Here is a 20,974-nt window from a genome sequence, read left to right as displayed (position 1 = left end):
GCCATTAGACCACAGCTAATAACTGTTACCTTCCAGATGTAATACGGTGGGCAAATGAAATGAAAAGCAGCCAATGCTAATACTATAACAGCAAGTCCTGGTTTCCTAGTAAATGTCATAGTAACACACGCTGGGATTCATGCCAGTCACATTCAATGTATTATTTCTAGTCCATGCAAGTGTGCAAAATAGACATTGCTAACCTCAGGGCACTATGAAGAAACCAAAGTTCACCTGTGTGAACAGAGGTTACCTGTGTGCTCAAGATCACTCCATTGGTAAACAACGGAGTTGTATTCAAACAATATCTGATGCCAAACCCACACCCCCTTCACTATTCCCTATTCTTTTCTTTTTAGGACATGGAGGCGTGGGCAGGAATCTTCTCCAATGTTCTGAAATGTCATCAACTGATGTTAGTCCCCTTCCCTCTCTTTCTCTCTTCTGGTTCCTCTCAAATCCTCTGCACTTTGGTACTCTCAGCTTCAGTCTTCATTCTCAAACTCCCAATTCACCCATTCCTTAAGTCTCTAAAACCTAGTCTTATGTCCACGCTCTTGGTGAGGCAAAAGGAATTTTAAAAGCTCAAGGTAAGGTTTCCAATCTATGTGGATGTAGTCAACTGTACAACATACTTGAGACTTAAAAGGCTCATTACCCCTTATACACGGAATCTAAAAAGAAACGATACAAATGAACTTACTTATAAAATAGAAAGAGACTCACAGACTTAGAGAACAAACTTACTGCTGCCGGTGGTGCATGGGGTTGTGGGGGGAAGGAATGGTGGGGAAGAGATAGTTAGGGAGTTTCCAAAGGTCGTGTACACAGTGCTGTATTTAAAATGGATAATCAACAAGGACCTACGGTATAGCACATGGAACTCTGCTCGATGTTACCTGGAAGCCTGGACAGGAGGGGAATTTAAGGGAGAGTGATACAGGCGTATGTGTGGCTGAGGCCCTTTGCTGTTCACCTGAAGCTGTCAAAACATTGTTAATCAGATGCTTCGCTGCTGTTGTTCACTCAGTCATGTCTGACTTTGCCACCCCACGGACTGCAGCACACTAGGCATTAGCTTTACCCCAATACAAAATAAAAAGTTACAGCAAAACAAAGGCTCACAGATAATGGGCGATTCTCTCCCCTAGTCAACCAATATTGGCGAGTTCCATTACAGGGATGACCAAGGCAGGTATAATGTGCAGAACCAAACATATCCGTACATGTCACATATATTCAACAGAAGTCTTAATTGAGTCATATTTTCCAAAGTTTTATCTTTTATTCAGGGAATGAATTTTAAGGCAGGATTTTATATACAAATAAAACTGACTGAACTTAAAAAGTTGTCATTTCTATTCCATTTTTTAAATAGAACAGAATTAAACAAAAACAGCCTGATAAATTTCACCTTTTAACTGCAAGATGTATGTACTTCAGTGAAAATGTCCATTTAATAGACAATATCTGTTTGCTGTTTAGTCGTCAAGTTGTGTCTCTTTTGCGACCCCATAGACTATAGCCCACAAGACTGCTCTGTCCATGGGATTTCCCAGGCAAGAATACTGGAGTGGGTTGCCATTTCCTACTCCAGGGGATCTTCCTGACTGAGGGATGGAACCCACGTCTCCTGCATCTCCTGCACTGGCAGGCAGATTCTTTAACAGTGTGCTGCCACCTGGGAAGGTGAATCCAAGATCACCAGCTGATTAAAAAAAGAAAAATATAGCAAGACATCAAATCCAAGCACTCTGACTCCTCAGCCCACATCCACTACATTTCACTGCCCACCTTATATAAGCATATTCATCAGCAGAGAGCCAATACCACATAGGTATAGACCTACTATTTATTGAGCACCTATCATGCCAAGCACCTGGCACTGGAGATGAAAGAACAACAGAAAGAAGAACCAACACACACAAAAAATCTGGCCCTTAGCTGAAGGACACTTTTTTATTCTTTAAAGCAGATTCAGGGGAGGTCAAAAAAAGTAGCCAGAAACAGTACGCTTTCATGCTCAGGTAAATGGGTCATCCCGTGTCTCAGGGGAACACCATGCAAAGGGCAACTAACTTAAATAACCATGTCAGCCTTAAGCACCAAACCTGTTTATTTTAAATAACTGTCACACACTGATCTGAATAGAAGATAACATATGAACCTTTTCTTGATGGTTTCTGGTCATCACTGGGAAGACCAAGAGCACTGCAATAATGTAATACAGTGTTTTAAGAACTAGCGACTGTTTGACCCTACTTAAAAAATTTTTTTTTTACATAGTTCATCCCTCTCCCCGGAGAAGGCAATGGCATCCCACTCCGGTACTCTTGCCTGGAAAATCCCATGGATGGAGGAGCCTGGTGGGCTGCAGTCCATGGGGTCGCTAAGAGTCGGACACGACTGAGCGACTTCCCTTTCACTTTTCACTTTCCTGCATTGGAGAAGGAAATGGCAACCCACTCCAGTGTTCTTGCCTGGAGAATCCCAGGGACGGGGCAGCCTGGTGGACTGCCGTCTCTGGGGTCGCACAGAGTCGGACATGACTGAAGCGACTTAGCAGCAACACATCCCTCTCCCAGATCTTATTGCAGAAGGTTACTCCTATCTCTGGCTATCACTCCCTCTCCTAATCTGACATAATATACAGTTAATTAGTAACCAGACTTGAATTCTAACTTTAAATTATCAGGGAGGGTCCCTTCTCCAGAGTAAAGTACTTGGATTTACGCCAGTCTACCTATTTTCTTTGATGTGCATTTAGGTACAAAAAAGGAGCTAATTATAAAAACAAATTCTGTGAATTTCAAAATTTTACCCATGGCAACCGTGGGAAGAAAAAGAGGTCAAATCTCTTGAACAGAAACCATAATGATAACAAAAACTAATCGTGAATGAACAGTACCTACTATGTGCTAGGTATGTGCTAGAAGCTTCATTTGCTGTTGTTTAGTTGCTAAGTCGTGTCTGACTCTTTTGTAACTCTATGGACTGTAGCCCCCCCAGGCTCCTTGGTCCATGGGATTTCCCAGGCAAGGATACTGGAGTGGGTTGCCTTTTCTGCCTCTGAGGGATCTTTGTGACCTAGGGATCTGTGTTGGCAGATGGATTCTTTACCACTGAGCCACCAGGGAAGCCCAGAAGCTTCATAGGTATTAATTATTTTATCCTTATAGTATTTTATGAAATAGGCCATTCTAATCTCCATTATATAAATAAGAAAAATGAGGCCCAAGATCACACAAAAAGTTGCAGGGCTAGAATTTGAATCACATGCTTGGGTTAAAAGAAAAAAAAAGTCAAATGTCTTTTCAGCCAAGCCAGTGAAGTCAATGTGTGAATCAGCTCAGTCTCAAGACTACAGAGCTGTGGTTCTCAACCTTGGCTGCGCACTGCAATCACCTGGGGAGATTGCCAGTAGGTTTCCACCCCCACAGATTGTGACTTAATAGGCCTGGGAGCTGCCCAGGTGATTCTAATGGGCAGTCAAAGCTCAGATACGCCTTATAGACAGAAAATGGTGGGTGGCCGGAAAAGTTTTTTTTTCTTAATTTTTAAGTTACCTAAACACTGAGCTAATCAAAGGTTGTTACTACTGCCTCTGCCACCAGAGGTAACCTCTGCTCTTCTCCTCAATATAATTAAGGAATATTATGGGTGGAAGACAGAGAGGCTAGGCTGGCAGACACAGACATTTGTTTTTAGTGGAGGGGGCATTGCTAAGTCTTGAACTTTCACCACATCACCCCCACCATTTCCTACTTATGAGACTGTTTGACTCCAAAATGCACTGGGAGTTAGACTTAACCTACTTTTAGAATAATGTCTAGTGTACAACCCATTATTAAACTGAAGATGACCCAAATATGTTCATTTAACAAATGACACCTTCAGATTACATGGCCAAACTAAAAGTTTTTCAACCAGCATTTTTTTTTTTTTTTTTTGCCACTCATAATTAACTGATTTTAATCCAAACCAGGTCAAGAGATCTCACATAGCTAAACAAGTCTAATGTCCTAAAAACAAATCTATGCTGGTCATACATAGCACTGCCAAGTAAAATGTCATCTGTCATTGGAAAAGGGAAGAAGAGCTGCCTGCCATCAAAAAATCTTCATTAAATGGCCTGCAGATGTGAAATTAAAAATAAAATGCCACAGAATAGAAGTGTGAAAAAAGAAAAACTACAGAAGAAGAAACTGTAATCTGAGTGGGAAATAATTCTTCACACACAATCATATTGAATTGCTGCAGCACCACAATTCAAAAGGAAATAGCAAAAGGGTAAATTAAGAAATGGACTGTAAGGTCACTCATTCAAACTGGCTACAACATTTTTTTTTTCATCTCCTGCAGCAAAGCAACTGCTATGCACTATAATGGTCTTGGATACCAAGTACTACCCCTCTTCCCCACAAATAAAAGGAGAAAAGACACTGAGCCTGATCTTCTAAATAGAATACTGCAAATAAAGGCTACGACTCAGATATTGGGACCTCCTCAGTCAGTGAGTTCCACTGCTGGGAATTAAGGCAAATGTGGTGCTTGGGTTAAATATTTCACTGTTGTTACTTGGGCTTTTTCAAAAAAGCAGACAGGGAAATGAAATCTAAGAAAGCAAACAAAAGTGCTTGGAACTAGTTTTCTTACCACAGTTAATTTTTGTTTGTTGAGTGAATAAATAAATACATTGACCCTCCCTCAGGGTCAGACACTGTGCAGTGCTGAGGGTGTTTTGGTGAACTATGGACAGCACCTGCTCTCGAGTCCCCTGAACTAAAAGAACAAGGCACCAACCTTCCACCATCCACCATCCACCCTTCCTATCACAAGTGTGAGAACGCAGTCCTGCCACTGTACTCCTAAATGCAAATACTTCCCTAGGTCTAGCTGCACCGAACTTCACCAGGAAAGCACTGGTGTCTTCTAAGTAAATAAATAAATATCCTTACTGTGCAAACCAACAGTAATTCATGGGTAAATTTCAACACATTTTACAGAAAAAAACTTTTTAACCTAAGGCTGAATCAAAACAGATTTTCCCTTTGAAACAAACTCAGCTCACATATTTTCATTGCCTGTGGTGACACAGCTTCAGTAAGCTAAAAATACTTCCTTTACTTCTAAACTGGGAAAAACAAATAAGACCAAGAATCAGCTGTGGATCATTTTCTTCTTATTTTTTTTTTTTTAACTAGAGAGAACATTCAAAATAGCTAAGTCCTGAAAAGACATCTGTTTTATATTTGTATAAATACACAGTGACAGAAACCAGCCATGCAGCTTGTATCTTCCTAGTGATGTGAAATAAGCTCTATTTGCATTATCAGCAAAGACTGTCAACATTTCACTACTCACAGCCCTTTACTATTATTACTTGTTCTGGTTAGGGAGAGGGCTGCATGAGTGTTGAAAACCAACCAAGAGTAGAATAAAAAGCTTTCAAAAAATATGTACAGGATGACGCTGCTCTTAACAAGGCCACCTGGTTCTGAATTTGCAGTCGCGCATCTTTTATGTGCCTGAAATTTACATTAAATGGGATTCTAAAATAGAAGTATAGGAGCTTAAGTCATTCTGCAGGTCTTGCTCACATTGTGCTTGCTGTGTATTTGGCGAAGTGAAAAACCAGGTTTCTCCTCTTGAGCTTCTCAAGGCTAACTGTAACACACACACACAGACACACACACACACCTACACCCAACCACCCCCCTTCTGGGATAAACTAAAAGTTAATTAGGAAAACAATTCAACCTTTTTAAAAAAATTTTCCAAAAACATACCTGCAGGATGTTGAACAGTAGTGTGGACTTTCCCCAACACATTGAACACCTCTAAAGTCACACTACCGAGTTAGCAGAAATAAGATACTAGCAAGTGTAGGCTACATTCAACTAGGGCATTAGTTCGGACCACTGGGTCAGGCTTAATTTCCTTGGGGGAAAAACAGCAGAGTTTGAGAAGTCTCGGCCAAACTGCCCATTTCTTAGGCTACTGACAAAGTCAGCTGAAAAGCAAATACCTAGAAACCAGAAAACCAAGCTCCTCCGGATGCGCTGCAGAGCGGAGGCAGGGATCCTGGTCTGTCTGCCTAGATGGCTGCTGGGACTTTTGACAAATGACAAGTGCTGGGGTAAGAGACTCAGCGTGCACCCGCCCATCTCATCGCCCAGTGGGACATGGGTTGTGCTGCCAATTTCAAATGTAAGCGCCGGAGGAAGCCGGACGGTGAAGAGGTGTCATCTCCTCCGACACTCCGGGATCCGGAGGCCCGGAGGGGCTGCCTCTGCTGTCCCTGAAGGTCAGAGGTGGCAGCGCCCGCAGGGCCAACGGCTCGCCAAAGCCACTTTTCCAGCCAGGGCGGGAGGCGCGGGGCAAACTTGGCCACTGGCCGCGCGCATCCCGTTAACCGTACCTTGTAACTGGGCGGAAAGGGACTCCTGGTGCTGCTGGTACTTGAGCGCCACCGCCTCGGCTTTCCGCAGCTGCGTCTGCAGCTCGTAGTAGAGCATCGCGCCATAGAGAAAGCCGAACACCACGGTTAGCAGCAGCAGCGTCTGGAAGATCCGCTTCTGCTTTCGGGAGCACATCCCGTTTCCCATAGTCCCGCCTGGGCCCCGCGCCGCGGCCGTCCGCGCCGCCGCCGTGCCTTCCTCCCCTCGGCCCAAGCAAGCGCCTCAACAGCAGCCGCCGAAGGAGGTGGCCGAACGCAGCATGAGGAGGAGACGCGAGACACAAAAGCCGGGCCGGAGGGGAAGTGGCGCCCGCTCAGCCCCCGCGCGCCGCGGGGCGCGCAGCCATCGACGCCGCCGAGGCGGCCGCCGCCGCCGCCAAACTTTTGCGAGGCTGAGTCTCCGCGAGTGCCCGGGCCCGGGAGGGGGCCCTCCGCATACTTTCCGGCGGTCTGTCCTCGCGCCGGTCCCCAGACGCCGCCTGCCTCTCTCCCTCCTGCCCACTTTTTGGCCCGGCTGCCCCCGGCGGCGCTCGGAGTCCCGCCCCGGCCGCTCCCCGCCCCCTCGCGGTGGCTCCCACTGCGCGACTGTGGCCACCAAAAGGAGGGGGTGCGGCCCCAACAAAGGGAGCAGGACTCCAGGCAGCCTCTCGGCGTGCGGCTCGCGGGGGTGAGTAGCTGGGTGGGCGACCGGCTATCCCGGCCGAGTTTGGGGGGGTACCGCGGGCCGGTGTCACTGACGGGACTGCCGAACCTCGGCGGCCGCCGCCTCCCACCCAACTTACGTGTCACCCACGGCCCCGCTATTTTGGCCAACGGGATTCCGGGAGGAAGTCCCACTCGGGCTCCCCGCTCATTGGGCCGGTCAGAGCCGCCGTTCCCTCCCTTCGGGGAGGCAGTACCGGGCTCGATTGGACGCCCGCTTTGTCCGTCCGACCCCTGGGCCGCGCCCTCCCTCGAGCTCCTGGTCGGGCGAAGGGCTCCTTGGGCAGCCTGGCCGCCTGGCGCCGGGTTACGCCCACGTGGAGTGCGGGTGATGGGGAGAGGCCGTGGAGCCAGCCGCAGGGAGGTTGGGGTGCGCGAGAGGCGAGTCCCGGCTGGCGTCTGGGAGAGAGACGGTGTGTGTGTGTGCGCGCGCGTGGAAGGGTATCTGTGATCCTGCACTTGGAAAGCACGTGGGGAGAGGAATACAGTGTATGAAGTGGGAGAGAGTGGATGGGAACAACCGTGTACTCTCCACAGAGCACCTTTCCTTCTTTCCCTGTCCGGTGGGCAGATGCGGCAGGCACACGTAGCTAAATGACCACAGTTTTCTTGTAAACCAGAGATGCCTTGCCTGCTGAGTCTTGCCCCATCTTGTGTCCTAGCGCATCCCCACAGGTGGCAGGGCACTAGTCCGGAGACTCGAGCATGCTACGGTGATAGCTCAACTGCCCACGTGGGTTGGGGAAGTCATCTTGTCTTTGGCAGAGGGAAAGAAATGATCTCATGTTTTTCTCCTGGCTGCAAACAGAATAATTTAAAAACAAATCTTAGAGGCTGAAATGAGTATGCATTCATTTTGTCATATGTATTGGTTTTATTGGTGGCAAAAAATACATCAGTTACATTGCTAAGTTGCATTTTAAAGGCCAATAAGATTCCCTATGTAAAAAAACAAGTAAAACAAACATAATAACTACAAACCTCTTCAGAGAAAATCCATAGCACATTTATTCTAAGTTCTTGAAGGGAAAAAAATTGAGTTTATGCATAACTGATAATTTTGCTTTTGCTCTTGACCTAAATTCTAAAAAAGTAAATTATTTCTCAGAAGCCTTAGTAATGTAATTTATGACATACTGCATAATTTTTGAGATACTTTAACCAGATTTTAGTCACCACTGTCAATAATAGCCAGTGAGTGCTCAAACAGAGTAGATCTGTTTAGCCACAACTACTGCTTAAGGACAGCCCCTGTGCAGAAATTTTTTTAGGTGGGCTCTGATATTAAAAGCCATAAAATAAACCGAATTTACAATCTAGCTAGTCTGTGAGCTTCCCTGGTGGCTCAGATGGTAAATAATCTGCCTGCAATGCAGGAGAACCAGATTTGATCCCTGGGTCAGAAAGATCCCCTGCAGGAGGGCATGGCAACCCACTCCAGGACTTTTGCCTGGAGAATCCCATAGACAGAGGAGCCTGGTGGGCTACAGTCCATAGGGTCTCACAGAGTCAGACACCACTGAAGCAACTAAGCAGCAGCAGCCTGTGATGTTAATACTAGGGTGAAAACTCAGTGTGCCTGACTTGTGCTTTTCCCTAATAAATGATAACTTACATTATTTTTAAAATGCTTTTATTTACAAATATACTATCTTATCACCGCCAGGTTAAATATTTGCTTCACATATTGGTAAATAAAGCAAAGCTTATCAAAGTATTGTGATAGGTCTAGAACCTTCTAGAAAACTAGGAGCACAAGAGGATCATAATCCAGGTCAGAACCCTGTCCTTTCCATCTCTTTCTCCTATAGAAGCCATGTTCTCATGTTTTGAAACAAGTTATATTAACAGATTTTATCTGGTCCATTAGAGTAAGAACCTAATTTAAAGAGAAAAAGATCCAAAGTTTCAGTGTTTTGTCCTGTCATGCAAATATTAGGTAGGCTTACTTGTTTTTGAATCTACCATGTTTAAATCTACAGTGTTTAAATTTCGTTCTTTCAATGTGACTCGTGAGACTGAAAACTGAGACTGGATAATTCCTGCGACCTTGTCAGAATTCCTCATAACTAAAAACTCCGTACCATTGTCAGTGTGCAATTTGTTAAACAAACTTTTCCTCCAAAAAAACTACCTAAACTGCTCTGGAACAAATTAAGTTTTATAGCAACAATCCTGGCCCATACATGAATAGATAATTATCCTGGCCACAAAAGAAAAAGAAACTGTATAGAGAGTTGGAAAATTATTGCTCATATATTACACAGTATGCAATATTTGGTTGTTTTTCAAAATCTTTGGAAAATTCCTCTGCTTCCAGAATATATGATTACCCATTTTAAACCTCTGATTTCTTCCCCAAGTCTTATTTCTGACTGCAAAGGTATTCTTTGCCTAAAGCTGCTGGCTGACTCTACAGAATATAATAAATGTAGGTCATAAAACACAACTCAATATTTTAGTCATAAAATTTGAAAGAGAACAAAAATTATTACCTGAACTTATCCATTATTTCAAATTCAAGAAGGGTATGTAGAAGTACATAAAATCACTAATGGCAGTGTCTTTATAGTATTACTTTTCCAAGGTGAAGTGTGCTGCTAGTTTCTTGAAAATATCAGTGTAGAGCTTTTCAAAGGCCAGTATTGGGGAAGCTATTCAAGGCCTATAAATTGAATTTACATAACTCTGCCTTTAGGTAGAGCTATTCATATTGGTCTTGCTAGGTCTATTGGAGGAGGAAATGGCAACCCACTCTAGTGTTCTTGCCTGGAGAATCCCAGGGACGTCGGGGCCTGTTGGGCTGCCGTCTATGGGGTCGCACAGAGTCGGACACGACTGAAGCGACTTAGCAGCAGCAGCAGGTCTGTTGTAAGTTCTACTTTGTTTTTGTTTCTTTCAATTCAGTTCAGTCTGTCAGTGTGCGACCCCATGAACCACAGCACGCCAGGCCTCCCTGTCCATCACCAACACCAACTCCCAAAGTTCACCCAAACTCATGTCCATCGAGTCAGTGATTCCAGCCAGCCATCTCATCCTCTGTCATCCCCTTCTCCTCCTGCCCCCAATCCTTCCCAGAATCAGGGTCTTTTCCAATGAGTCAACTCTTTGCATGAAGTAGCCAAAGTATTGGAGTCTCAGCTTCAACATCAGTCCTTTCAATGAACACCCAGGACTGATCTCCTTTAGGATGGACTGATTGGATCTCCTTGCAGTCCAAGGGACTCTCAGGCGTCTTCTCCAACACCACAGTTCAAAAGCATCAATTCTTCAGCACTCATCCTTCTTCACAGTCTAACTCTCACATCCATAGATAACCACTGGAAAAACCATAGCCTTGACTAGATGGACCTTTGCTGACAAAGTAATGTCTCTGCTTTTTAATATGCTATCTAGGTTGGTCATAACTTTCCTTCCAAAGAGTAAGCATCTTTTAATTTCATGGCTGCAATCAACATCTGCAGTGATTTTTGAGCCCCCAAAAATAGTCTGACACTGTTTCCCCATCTATTTGCCATGAAGTGATGGGACCAGATGCCATGATCTTAGTTTTCATTTAAAAATAGTATTATATAATTCTATTTTTATATGCCATATATTTAATATGAATAATTTCAAATTGTAAATCTAGAGGGATTCCACGAAGTTAATGTTTTATTCCTAAAACTGGAAGAAATTCAAGAGATTCAAGATCTTATATTTGAGAAGGGCTAGCACCCTTCTTATTTAACTTATATGCAGAGTACATCATGAGAAATGCTGGGCTGGAAGAAGCACAAGCTGGAATCAAGATTGCTGGGAGAAATATCAATAACCTCAGATATGCAGATGACACCACCCTTATGGCAGAAAGTGAAGAGGAACTAAAAAGCTTCTTGATGAAAGTGAAAGAGGAGAGTGAAAAAGTTGGCTTAAAGCTCAACATTCAGAAAATGAAGATCATCGCATCTGGTCCCATCACTTCATGGGAAATAGATGGGGAAACAGTGGAAACTGTGTCAGACTTTATTTTTTGGGGCTCCAGAATCACTGCAGATGGTGATTGCAGCCATGAAATTAAAAGATGCTTACTCCTTGGAAGGAAAGTTATGATCAACCTAGATAGCATATTAAAAAGCAGAGACATTACTTTGCCAGCAAAGATCCATCTAGTCAAGGCTATGGTTTTTCCAGTGGTCATCTATGGATGTGAGAGTTGGACTGTGAAGAAAGCTGAGCGCCAAAGAATTGATGCTTTTGAACTGTGGTGTTGGAGAAGACTCTTGAGAGTCCCTTGGACAGCAAGGAGCTCAAACCCAGTCAATCCTATAGGAAATCAACCCTGAATATTCACTGAAAGGACTTATCATGAAGCTGCAATACTTTGGCCACTTGATGCAAAGAGCCAGCTCATTGGAAAAGACCCTGATGTTGGGAGATACTGAGGGCAGGAGGAGAAGAGGGTGTCAGAGGATGAGATGGTTGGATGGCACCATTGAGTCAATGGACATTAGTTTGAGCAAACTCCCGGAGACAGTGAAGAACAGGATAGTCTGGCGTGCTGTAGTCCATGGGGTCGCAAAAAGTTGGACATGACTGAGTGACTGAACAATAACAACCATAAGCAAGTAGAGCATAAGCAAAATAAATAAGTGGAACTACATCAAACTAAGTGTCTTCCCAGTGAAGGAGACCATCAACAAAATGAAAAGGCAGCCTATGGAATGGGAGAAGGCATTTGTCAATCATATATATGATCAAAGGTTAATACTGAAAATAAATAAGGAACTCATACAGATCAATAGCAAAATAAAATCCAATTAAGAATGGACAAAAGACCAGAATAGACACTTTCCCAAAGACATACAGATGGCCAACAGGCACATGTAAAGATGCTCAACATCACTAATCATCAGGGAGATGCACATCAAAACCACAATAAGATACTACCTCAGACTTGTGAGAATGGCTTTATCAAAAAGACAAAAAATAACAAACACTGGTGAGGATGTGGAGGAGAGGGACCCTTGTGCACTTTTGGTGGGAATGTAAACTGGTGTAGCCAGTATGGAAAACAGTATGGAGCTTTCTCAAAAAATTAAAACTAGAACTACTGTATGATCTAGCAATTCTATTCATGGGTATTTGTCCTAAGGAAATAAAAACATTAACTCAAAAAGATCTCTGCAACCTCCCTGTCATTACAGTATTATTAATCTGAGTTTTTGCTGATAGATGAATGGATAAAGATGTGGTATCATATAAAAGAGGCTTCCCTTGTGGCTCAGACAGTAAAGAATCTGCCGCAATGCAGGAGACCCAGGTTTGATCCCTGGGTCAAGAAGATAGTATATATGATGGGTCATATGTAATAAAATACTACTCAGCTTAAAAAAAGAAAGAAACCTTGCCATTTGTGACAACATTGATGGACTTTAAGGGTATTATGCTACATGAAATAAACCAAAGTACTGATGATTTCACTTACATGTGGACTCTAAAAAATATAACAAATGAACAAACAAAAACAAACCTCATAGAGAACAGATTGGTAGTTGCTAGAGAGGAAGTCGGCGGTGGGTGGGACTAATGAGTGAAGAGGGTAAAGAGGTACAAATGACCAGTTATAAAATAAGTCATGAGGATAATGTACAGCGTAATGACTGTAGTCAATATTGTAATATTCATTTGAAAGTTGCTAAGGATCTAATCTTAAACATTCTCATCACAAGAAAAGAAACTAATCTTGTATGGTGATGGATGATAGCTAGACTTATTGCAGTGAGCATTTAACAGTCCACATAAATATAAAATCGTTATGTTGTACACTTGAACCTAAAATATTATATGTCAATTAAACCTCAATTTTTACATGAAAATTAGCATCTTTATTAATTAAAAAATCAATGAAATTAAAAGTCAAACAAAAATGAAGTAGCAATAATAATAATTGCTGAAAAAAGTTTCAACAACTCTTTCATTTAGCATAGCAACTATTTCCATTTTTGTGTATTACCATCTATTTCTTTCTCATCTGCAGTTATATTTAATTAAAGCTATAAAATAGCATATTATTTTGTATAATGGTTTTCATTACCACTACCTTTATAATATCTTTTTTTTATATTGTCTTAAATCATATTTTCAAATGTCTTCCTTTTCACTGAGGTGACTCTAGTGGTAAACTTGTCTGCTAGTGCAGGAGACAGAAGAGATACGGGTTCAATCCCTGGATGAGGAAAATCCCCTGGAGGAGGGCATGGCAACCTACTCCAGTATTGTTGCCTGGAGAATTCCATGGACAGAGGAGCCTTGTGAACTACAGTCCACAAGGTCTCAAAGAGTCAGACACAACTGAAGTAACAGCACACGAACACACAATACCTACTTAGCCAGTCTCCTATATCTGGCCATTTGTATAGCTTTTAAATAATAAACAGTGAATATTTTTATTTGCTTTTTATTTGTTTTCATATCTACCAAATTATATTTTTTAAGGATACATTCCCAGGAATGCCATTTCTGAAACAGTGTACAAGCAACTTCATGGGTCTCAGTAGTTCTACCAGTTTGGATGTGCACTAGCAGAAATTTTCCTTCAACATGGCCTAACTTCAGAAAATATGCTGGTTAAGTTTCTGTTGGTGTGATTTATTTGTTATTATAGTGCAAATGGTAAGTAAATTTAGACTTACAAGATGAGGAAGAGTTGGATTAAAGGAATGCCAGAAAAAATCAGTATTTGCCTAGACATTTTATTATAATGATGAGAATTCCCTGTTGAAAGCATAAGAAAAACATTCATGGACTAAAGACAGAATGATGGTCACAAACAAGTATAGCCAAAATGTAAATAGCAAAAAGACCAAAACAAAACAATAAAACCAGTTTCAATTAATATCAGTTTTCATTTTGGTAAACACAGTGTCAATCTTAGATGGAAAATGATGCCTGAAGCCAAGGATGGCTCCATCTTCAGCAAAAGTATTATGGTTTCAAAAGGAAAGGTTTTTTTTACTCAGACAAGAAAACTCAATTTTTTAAAATGCAAAAAAAGGTAACAAATTATTTCTCAAAATGCCTGTTACTTTCCTTTCCTTCTCCTCAGGTAATTACTTAAAGGAAAGCAAATTGGATATATTTATTAATATAAAGATGTTAAAGAATGAATATTAACTCATTCAGTTCAGTTCAGTTGCTCAGTCATGTCCGACTCTTTGCCACCCCATGGATTGCAGCACGCCAGGCTTCCCTGTCCATTACCAACTTCCGGAGTTTACTCAAACTCATGTCCATCGAGTTGGTGATGCCATCTAACCATCTTATCCTCTGTCATCCTCTTCTCTTGCCTTCAATCTTTCCCAGCTTCAGGGTCTTTTCCAATGTGTCAGGTCTTCATATCAGGTGGCCAGAGTTTTGGAGTTTCAGCTTCAGCATCAGTCCTTCCAATGAATACTCAGGATTGATGTCCTTTAGGATGGACTGGTTGGATCTCCTTGAAGTTCAAGGGACTCTCAAGAGTCTTCTCCAACACCACAGTTCAAAAGCATCAATTCTTTGGCATTCAGCTTTCTTTATGGTACAACTCTCACATCCATACATGACTACTGGAAAAACCATAGCCTTAACTAGATGGACCTTTGTCAGCAAAGTAACATCTCTGCTTTTTACATGCTGCCTAGGTTGGTCATAGCTTTTCTTCCAAGGAGTAAGCATCTTTTAATTTCATGGCCACAGTCAGCATCTGCAGTGATTTTCAATTCAGTTCAGTTCAGTTCAGTCTCTCAGTTGTGTCCGACTCTTTGTGACCCCATGAATCGCAGCATGCCAGACTTCCACGTCCATCACCAACTCCCAGAGTTTACCCAAACTCATGTCCATTGAGCCGATGATGCCATCCAACCATTTCATCCTCTGTCGACCCCTTCTCCTCCTGCCCCCAATCCCTCCCAGCATCAGGGTCTTTTCCAATGAGTCAGCTCTTCTCATGAGGTGGCCAAAGTATTGGAGTTTCAGCTTCAGCATCAGTCCTTCCAATGAACACTCAGGACTAATCTCCTTTAGGTTGGACTAGTTGGATCTCCTTGCAGTCCAAGGGACTCTCAAGAGGCTTCTCCAACACCACAGTTCAAAAGCATCAATTCTTCAGCACTCAGCTTTCTTCACAGTCCAACTCTCACATCCATACATGACCACTGGAAAAACCATAGCCTTGACTAGACGGACCTTTGTTGGCAAAGTAATGTCTCTGCTTTTGAATATGCTATGTAGGTTGAGCATAACTTTCCTTCCAAGGAGTAAGCGTCTTTTACTTTCATGGCTGCAATCACCATCTGCAGAGATTTTAGAGCCCCCAAAAATAAAGTCTGACACTGTTTCCACTGTTTCCCCATCTATTTCCCATGAAGTCATGGGACCAGATTGGAGCCCCCCCAAAATATTAACTCATTATTCCTCCCAAAGATTTTGTGGGGAAATGTGTTAAAGGGCTGAATTCTAAAGGCATAGTTCTAGCCAGCCTGATGAAAAGAGTGATCTTTGTGAATTGAAGAGTCTGACTTTTCACTATTCAGTTTCCGATTCTCCTGCCCAGTTGTAAAGGAGCGTTGGAACATTTAAAAGTGACTCAGAATATCTAGTGCCTGGTACAATATATCTGTAAATCACAAACTATCTATAAGGTCAAGGGTGAGTCTGGAGCCATTCATTCTCTCATTTGTCAAATGGAATAAATTATTATATCTGTCCTGCCTACCTCAGAGGAAATTGCTTCTGAGAGAAGAAACCCCCAGGATTCAAGAGACTAGCAAAACTTCAGACTTAATTTAGATAAAATTGAAAGCTACAGTGTTCCTTGTCATTGTTCACCCAAATTTGTGTAAATTTCTAGAAAACTACAGTTGATTTTTAAAAATTAGCTTTAAGGTCTTCCCTGGTGGCTTAGTCGGTAAAGAATCAGCATTCAGGCAGGAGACTGCCTGCAATGCAGAAGTGTTCGATCCCTGAGTCAGGAAGATCCCTTGGAGTAGGAAATGGCAACCAACTCCATTATTCTTGCCCAGAAAATCCCATGGACAGAGAAGCCTTGTGGGCTACAGTCCATGGAGTTGCAAAAGATGTGGGCATGACTTAGGAACTGAACCACCACCCAACTAAAACTGATAATTTTGCAATTATAATTATCAATTGAGCTTCTTTTGATTGCTGGGAAGGGGCAAATTATGACATCAAAGCAGAGGAGTTTTCTTGTAATACACCACTATCAACCAGATTTCTAATTCTTGGGTTGTAATTTGTGGGCTAATATTTTCATTATGCTTTAAATCACAACAATTTTTGAAGTAGTTATTGCATATAAGGTACAATGCAGTGAGGGCAGCAGAAAATGGGGATTTGTTGATGAATGAACCTTGGACCCTCTGTGAAGAGCTTACCAGTGTGGTGCTTATTTGTTTAAAGTCTAAACTGAAGCTCTGGTTAGAAATTTAAATTTCTCAGGGAGACAGCAGAGCAAGGAAAGAAGAGGGCTCGTGATGTAGTCAAGATCCTTCTGATGAATGCTTCTTAGACAATGCAGTTGGAACAGGTTAATCAGAGTCAGTTCCAACTGGGAAAAACAAGTGATACATAAACATCTTAAAACATAGAAATGTACTTTCCTTTAATCATCTCTGAATGTGGGGCCAAGGTCTTTGCTTTGTGTGTGGATCTGTTGTTGGTTGGAGCTCAGTTTTGTCATTTAAGCCATAAGAGCATCATTCAGATTCCAGTTTTATCTTTATTGAGTGGTGTAAGAACTTAGGGACACATACATGATAAGGTCACTACATGTAAAACATATCTATATTTTAAAAAATATTTTTTCTTGTCCTTGTTTTCCACTTGACTATAATTTTTCTTTAAGCTACCAACCATTATGAAGCTTTTCCAAACCACTCATATTAACTTTCATAGAAAAAAACTTTTTTTACTCTCATATCTTGTTAGTTTATATAACATTTGATTAAATTACATAATAAAAATAACAAATGCAATTGCATAAACAGTTTTTAGAACAAACAATTTGCCTCTACTGAGCGTAGAGGTTGTTAGGTATACACAGATGACTTGGAGATTATTTCTCTTGTGCCAAAAGCTTTCAGCCCTGATGTGTGGTGGGGAAGGAATCCATTTACAGAGAGGGGAAGAGCCTTCCCTAATCCTGTGAATTCCTTATCAGGAGTTAAGGGTTTCTACTGTACATTCAAATGCTCTTGAGATAAAAGGAGGAACTGGTGATTAAGAACAAGGTTTATGAGAGAAAAAACAGTGGAAACAAAGGTGTTGGGGAAGAGAGTGCTTTGAAGAGAGATGGGAGCGTTATTGATAGAGTTACAGAGAGGACAAGTTAAGATAAAGCCAAATAAGACCATAAAGTTAACTGATTAGGGGTAGGCTGGAAGATTGCAGAATTTAGGAAATAAGCTGGTTGTTGTTCAGTCGCTAAATCGTGGTCTGACTCTTTGATACCCCCCTGGACTGCGGAATGCAGGCTTCCCCTGTCCTTCACAATCTCCCGGAATTTGCTCAAACTCATGTCCGTTGAATTAGGGATGCCATCCAACTGTCTTATCCTCTGTCATCCCCTTCTCCTCCTGCCTTCAATTTTTCCTCGCATTAGGGTCTTTTCCAATGAGTTGGCTCAACACATCACATGGCCACATTAGTGGAGCTTCAGCTTCAGCATCAGTCCTTCCAATGAATACATTGGTAATAGGTGATTAAGGGAAGAGATTTGGTAAGAGTGAACTTTGCTTTTGTTTTTGTTTGGCTGAGAAAGAAGATTGGGTGGAGTTTGAGGTCTGAGAAACTAGGTTGAGAAAAAGTTTGGTTTTAGAGTTTGGGATTTTGTTTTAGATTAGCATACACTTAAACAGTTTTGGAAAGGAGCTAGTAGAGAGGGGTAAGTTAAGGATGTAAAGTGCTACATTTAAGTATATTAGAATATATGGAACATTATTTCATAAGGAAGTGCCCTATTATTGATTATATTCCATTTAGAGACTCAATAAATTATTGAATGAATGGTCTTAAGAGTTATGAAAGAAGAAAATTCAAAACATTGTCTGGCTAATAGAAAAAGAAATTTGCTTGAGGACCTAAGATAATGTGTGCTTGTGTTAATTCACTTGGATTCGGTGTGTATACCCTAAAAAACGGGCATGACTATCTGATAATATCTCAAGTAAAGAATCTGTTAGAAATATCTATTTAACAAAAGAAACTAACTCTACTTTGAAAATAGTAATTGGTCCACTTAAAACCACTTTTGTATCACAATTAGATGCAGTGTTTACTAAGAAGCTTATGGCATAGGCAAATATCTCATAATGTTAAATGGAAAAGGTAAAAGCTAAAATCACAAAAACAGTATAATTGAAACCATATTAAAATACTTATAGAAAAGATAATTTGTTATATCTTGCTACTTTTAAGTGATTAAATGAAGTTAAGGGGTGAGGGGAGGAAAGGCATATATTTTTACTTACTCCTGAGAACCTGTTTGTTCTCTTCAGGATAATGATGCTTTCTACTCATTTGTAGTTTTTAATGTTATGGAGCACATCCCCTGACCATCAGGTCTGCTTTTCTATAAAGAGTAAGTTGATATCACAACATGCAAAAAGAGGGCAAACCCCCAGCACTAGGCTGCCAGTCCACTCATTTCCCCTCCTCCCCACACTGGCAATCATTGAAGTTCACTTCCTCACTGAGGGACTTCTAATGAGACTTGAGTATCCATCTGAACATTTGCCTCTACAATCATGTCTAGCACTGTGCCTGGCACATAGTGAACACTGCATACACTTTTATTGAGTGAGTAAATCAACTTGGCATATGAGGTGGAATCTATTTTCAATCTCTGCCATATGTCAAAGTAAATAACAGACAGATTCATAAGATAAATGTTAAAGAGAGACATTGGAAAGAGAAAAAAATGGAGAAAAAAGTAAGAGAAAATTTATCTGATTTTAAATGTAGGACAACTTTCTAAGTAGGGAAGCATTAGAAGAAATCACAAAGGAAAACAAATAGATTGTATTACTTGAAAATCAAATTGTATTTTATTAATATTAAAAAACTTAAAATCAAACAGAATATTTGCATAGATTAAATAGATTGCATTAGTAACATAGATTTAATAGTTTTAAGTTGTATAAGTGTATGTATATTGTTTGAAAAATTCTAGGATAATTTAAAATTGCAAAATTTATAAGCAAAAGATAAACAGCCAGTACATGTGTAAGAAAATATTTAATCTCATCAATCAAAGAAAATAATTCTAGTAATCTCATAACAAATAAAAGCAAGTTTTAAAAAATGTTTACAGTAAGATTGGCTTAATGTGGTAAAAATATTTTTAACAGCATTGCAGATCAAGCACTGTAAAATGTGTTTTCATGCCTTTTGATTTAGTAATTTCCTTTCTCAGAATCTATCTGTAGACAGCAGTCTAGAACTAATGAGAACATTTTTGCAAAGCCCTCTGCAAAGCTAATTATTGCAGAGACAAATAGAAACAACATAAACACTGCACTACTGGGAAATAGGTAAATTATAGTATAAATGCTGTATGAAAATGTTAACCAGCCACTAAAACTGGTTGTCTAACTTGGAACCGTCAGAAAGGAACCTTGAAAAAAGGATTTGTGTGAAAGCATTGTTTAGAAAAATCCCTGTGAAAAATCAGTATAATAGCAGGAATGATGGCAAACCTGCTGCCCCATAGGAAGTTACTTTCGCTTGATCTGCTTTATTCAGACTACCAAATGTTAATTTCATCCAGAAACATCCTCACTGACACACCCAGAAATAGTATTTAATTGAATATCTGTGAATCCTGTGGTCCAATTGTGTTGACACATAAAATTAACCATCACAGGGAGGATGAAGAAGAAAGGAATCAAAGACAATTATCTGTGTTCCACCTTAGATCTCTGTGTGGACAATGGGTCCATGATTTCTGAAGCGAGTATGGAAAGAACAGACTCGAGGTACCCAAGGGAAATTCAGTATTGGACATGTTTTTTGGAGCATTTGTGGGGCATGTGTGTGTGTGATCAGTCGTGTCTGACTCTTGTGAACTTGTGGACTGTAGCCTGCCAGGCTTCTCTGTCCTTGGAATTCTCCAGGCAAGAATACTGGAGTGGGTTGCCATTTCCTCCTCCAGGGGATCTTCCCAACCCGGGGATCAAACCCACATCTTCTACAATGCAGGTGGATTCTTTACCTGCTGAGCCATCAGGGAAGTCCCAATCTGTGGGGCATTTGATTGTAAATATACCTCTTTGGATTTAGATTGGAGATATTGAATTGACAGCTGTCTGTATAAGTTTTAGAAGGAGAGAATGAAATTCCCCGGAGAAAGTGTGTTGAGGATGAAGGATGGAATCCTGAAGGATTATAGACATGAAGGGACAGGAGAAGTCAAAGACACAGAGGTGAGATAATGGAATGAGATCAGGAACCCAAGGCAGGAGTTTCAAGAATGATGAAGAAGGAAACTATCATCTACTGCCAAGAAGTCAAATATGGAAAATACTGAAAAAATGACCAACAAAAATAGCAAATAGATTTGTGTTAACACCAGGGAGAAAAACTTGCAGAGGTGAGATGGATTGAGAAGTGCAAATGCAAAGGAAACAAGAGACGTAAAACACACTTAATGCTGCCAGCAGCTTAGATTGATGGAAAGTGAAGAGATGATCCAGGATGGAAGTAGGTTAAAGAATGTTTTTCTAAAATGCTGAAGAGAAGATCAGGGATGGGAAGAGGAAAGACAGGGAACATGGT

At 41.2% G+C, this 20,974-nt stretch overlaps 1 protein-coding gene across 5 annotated transcripts in view; it reads right to left on the bottom strand.

Moving 5' to 3' along the window:
* Nucleotides 1-6,941, bottom strand: part of GOLIM4 (golgi integral membrane protein 4) — an 83,853-nt gene extending 76,912 nt beyond the window's left edge. For 2 of the 5 annotated variants that reach the window (XM_005201743.5, XM_005201744.5), the window contains exon 1: nucleotides 6,422-6,941. In XM_005201743.5, the coding sequence (XP_005201800.1) occupies nucleotides 6,422-6,608 (187 nt within the window). In that variant the 5' untranslated portion in view covers nucleotides 6,609-6,941. The remainder of the gene's footprint in view (nucleotides 1-6,421) is intronic. The other 3 variants (XM_024990891.2, XM_015472769.3, NM_001205553.2) reach the window with 2 other exon arrangements.
* Between the last annotated feature and the right edge of the window lie 14,033 nt (nucleotides 6,942-20,974).

The sequence above is a fragment of the Bos taurus genome, chromosome 1 (genome assembly GCF_002263795.3).
Source record: "Bos taurus isolate L1 Dominette 01449 registration number 42190680 breed Hereford chromosome 1, ARS-UCD2.0, whole genome shotgun sequence".
NCBI classification, from domain to species: Eukaryota; Metazoa; Chordata; class Mammalia; order Artiodactyla; family Bovidae; genus Bos; species Bos taurus.
Note: the sequence above shows the minus strand (reverse complement) of the source record. Positions and strands in the feature narration are given on the sequence as shown.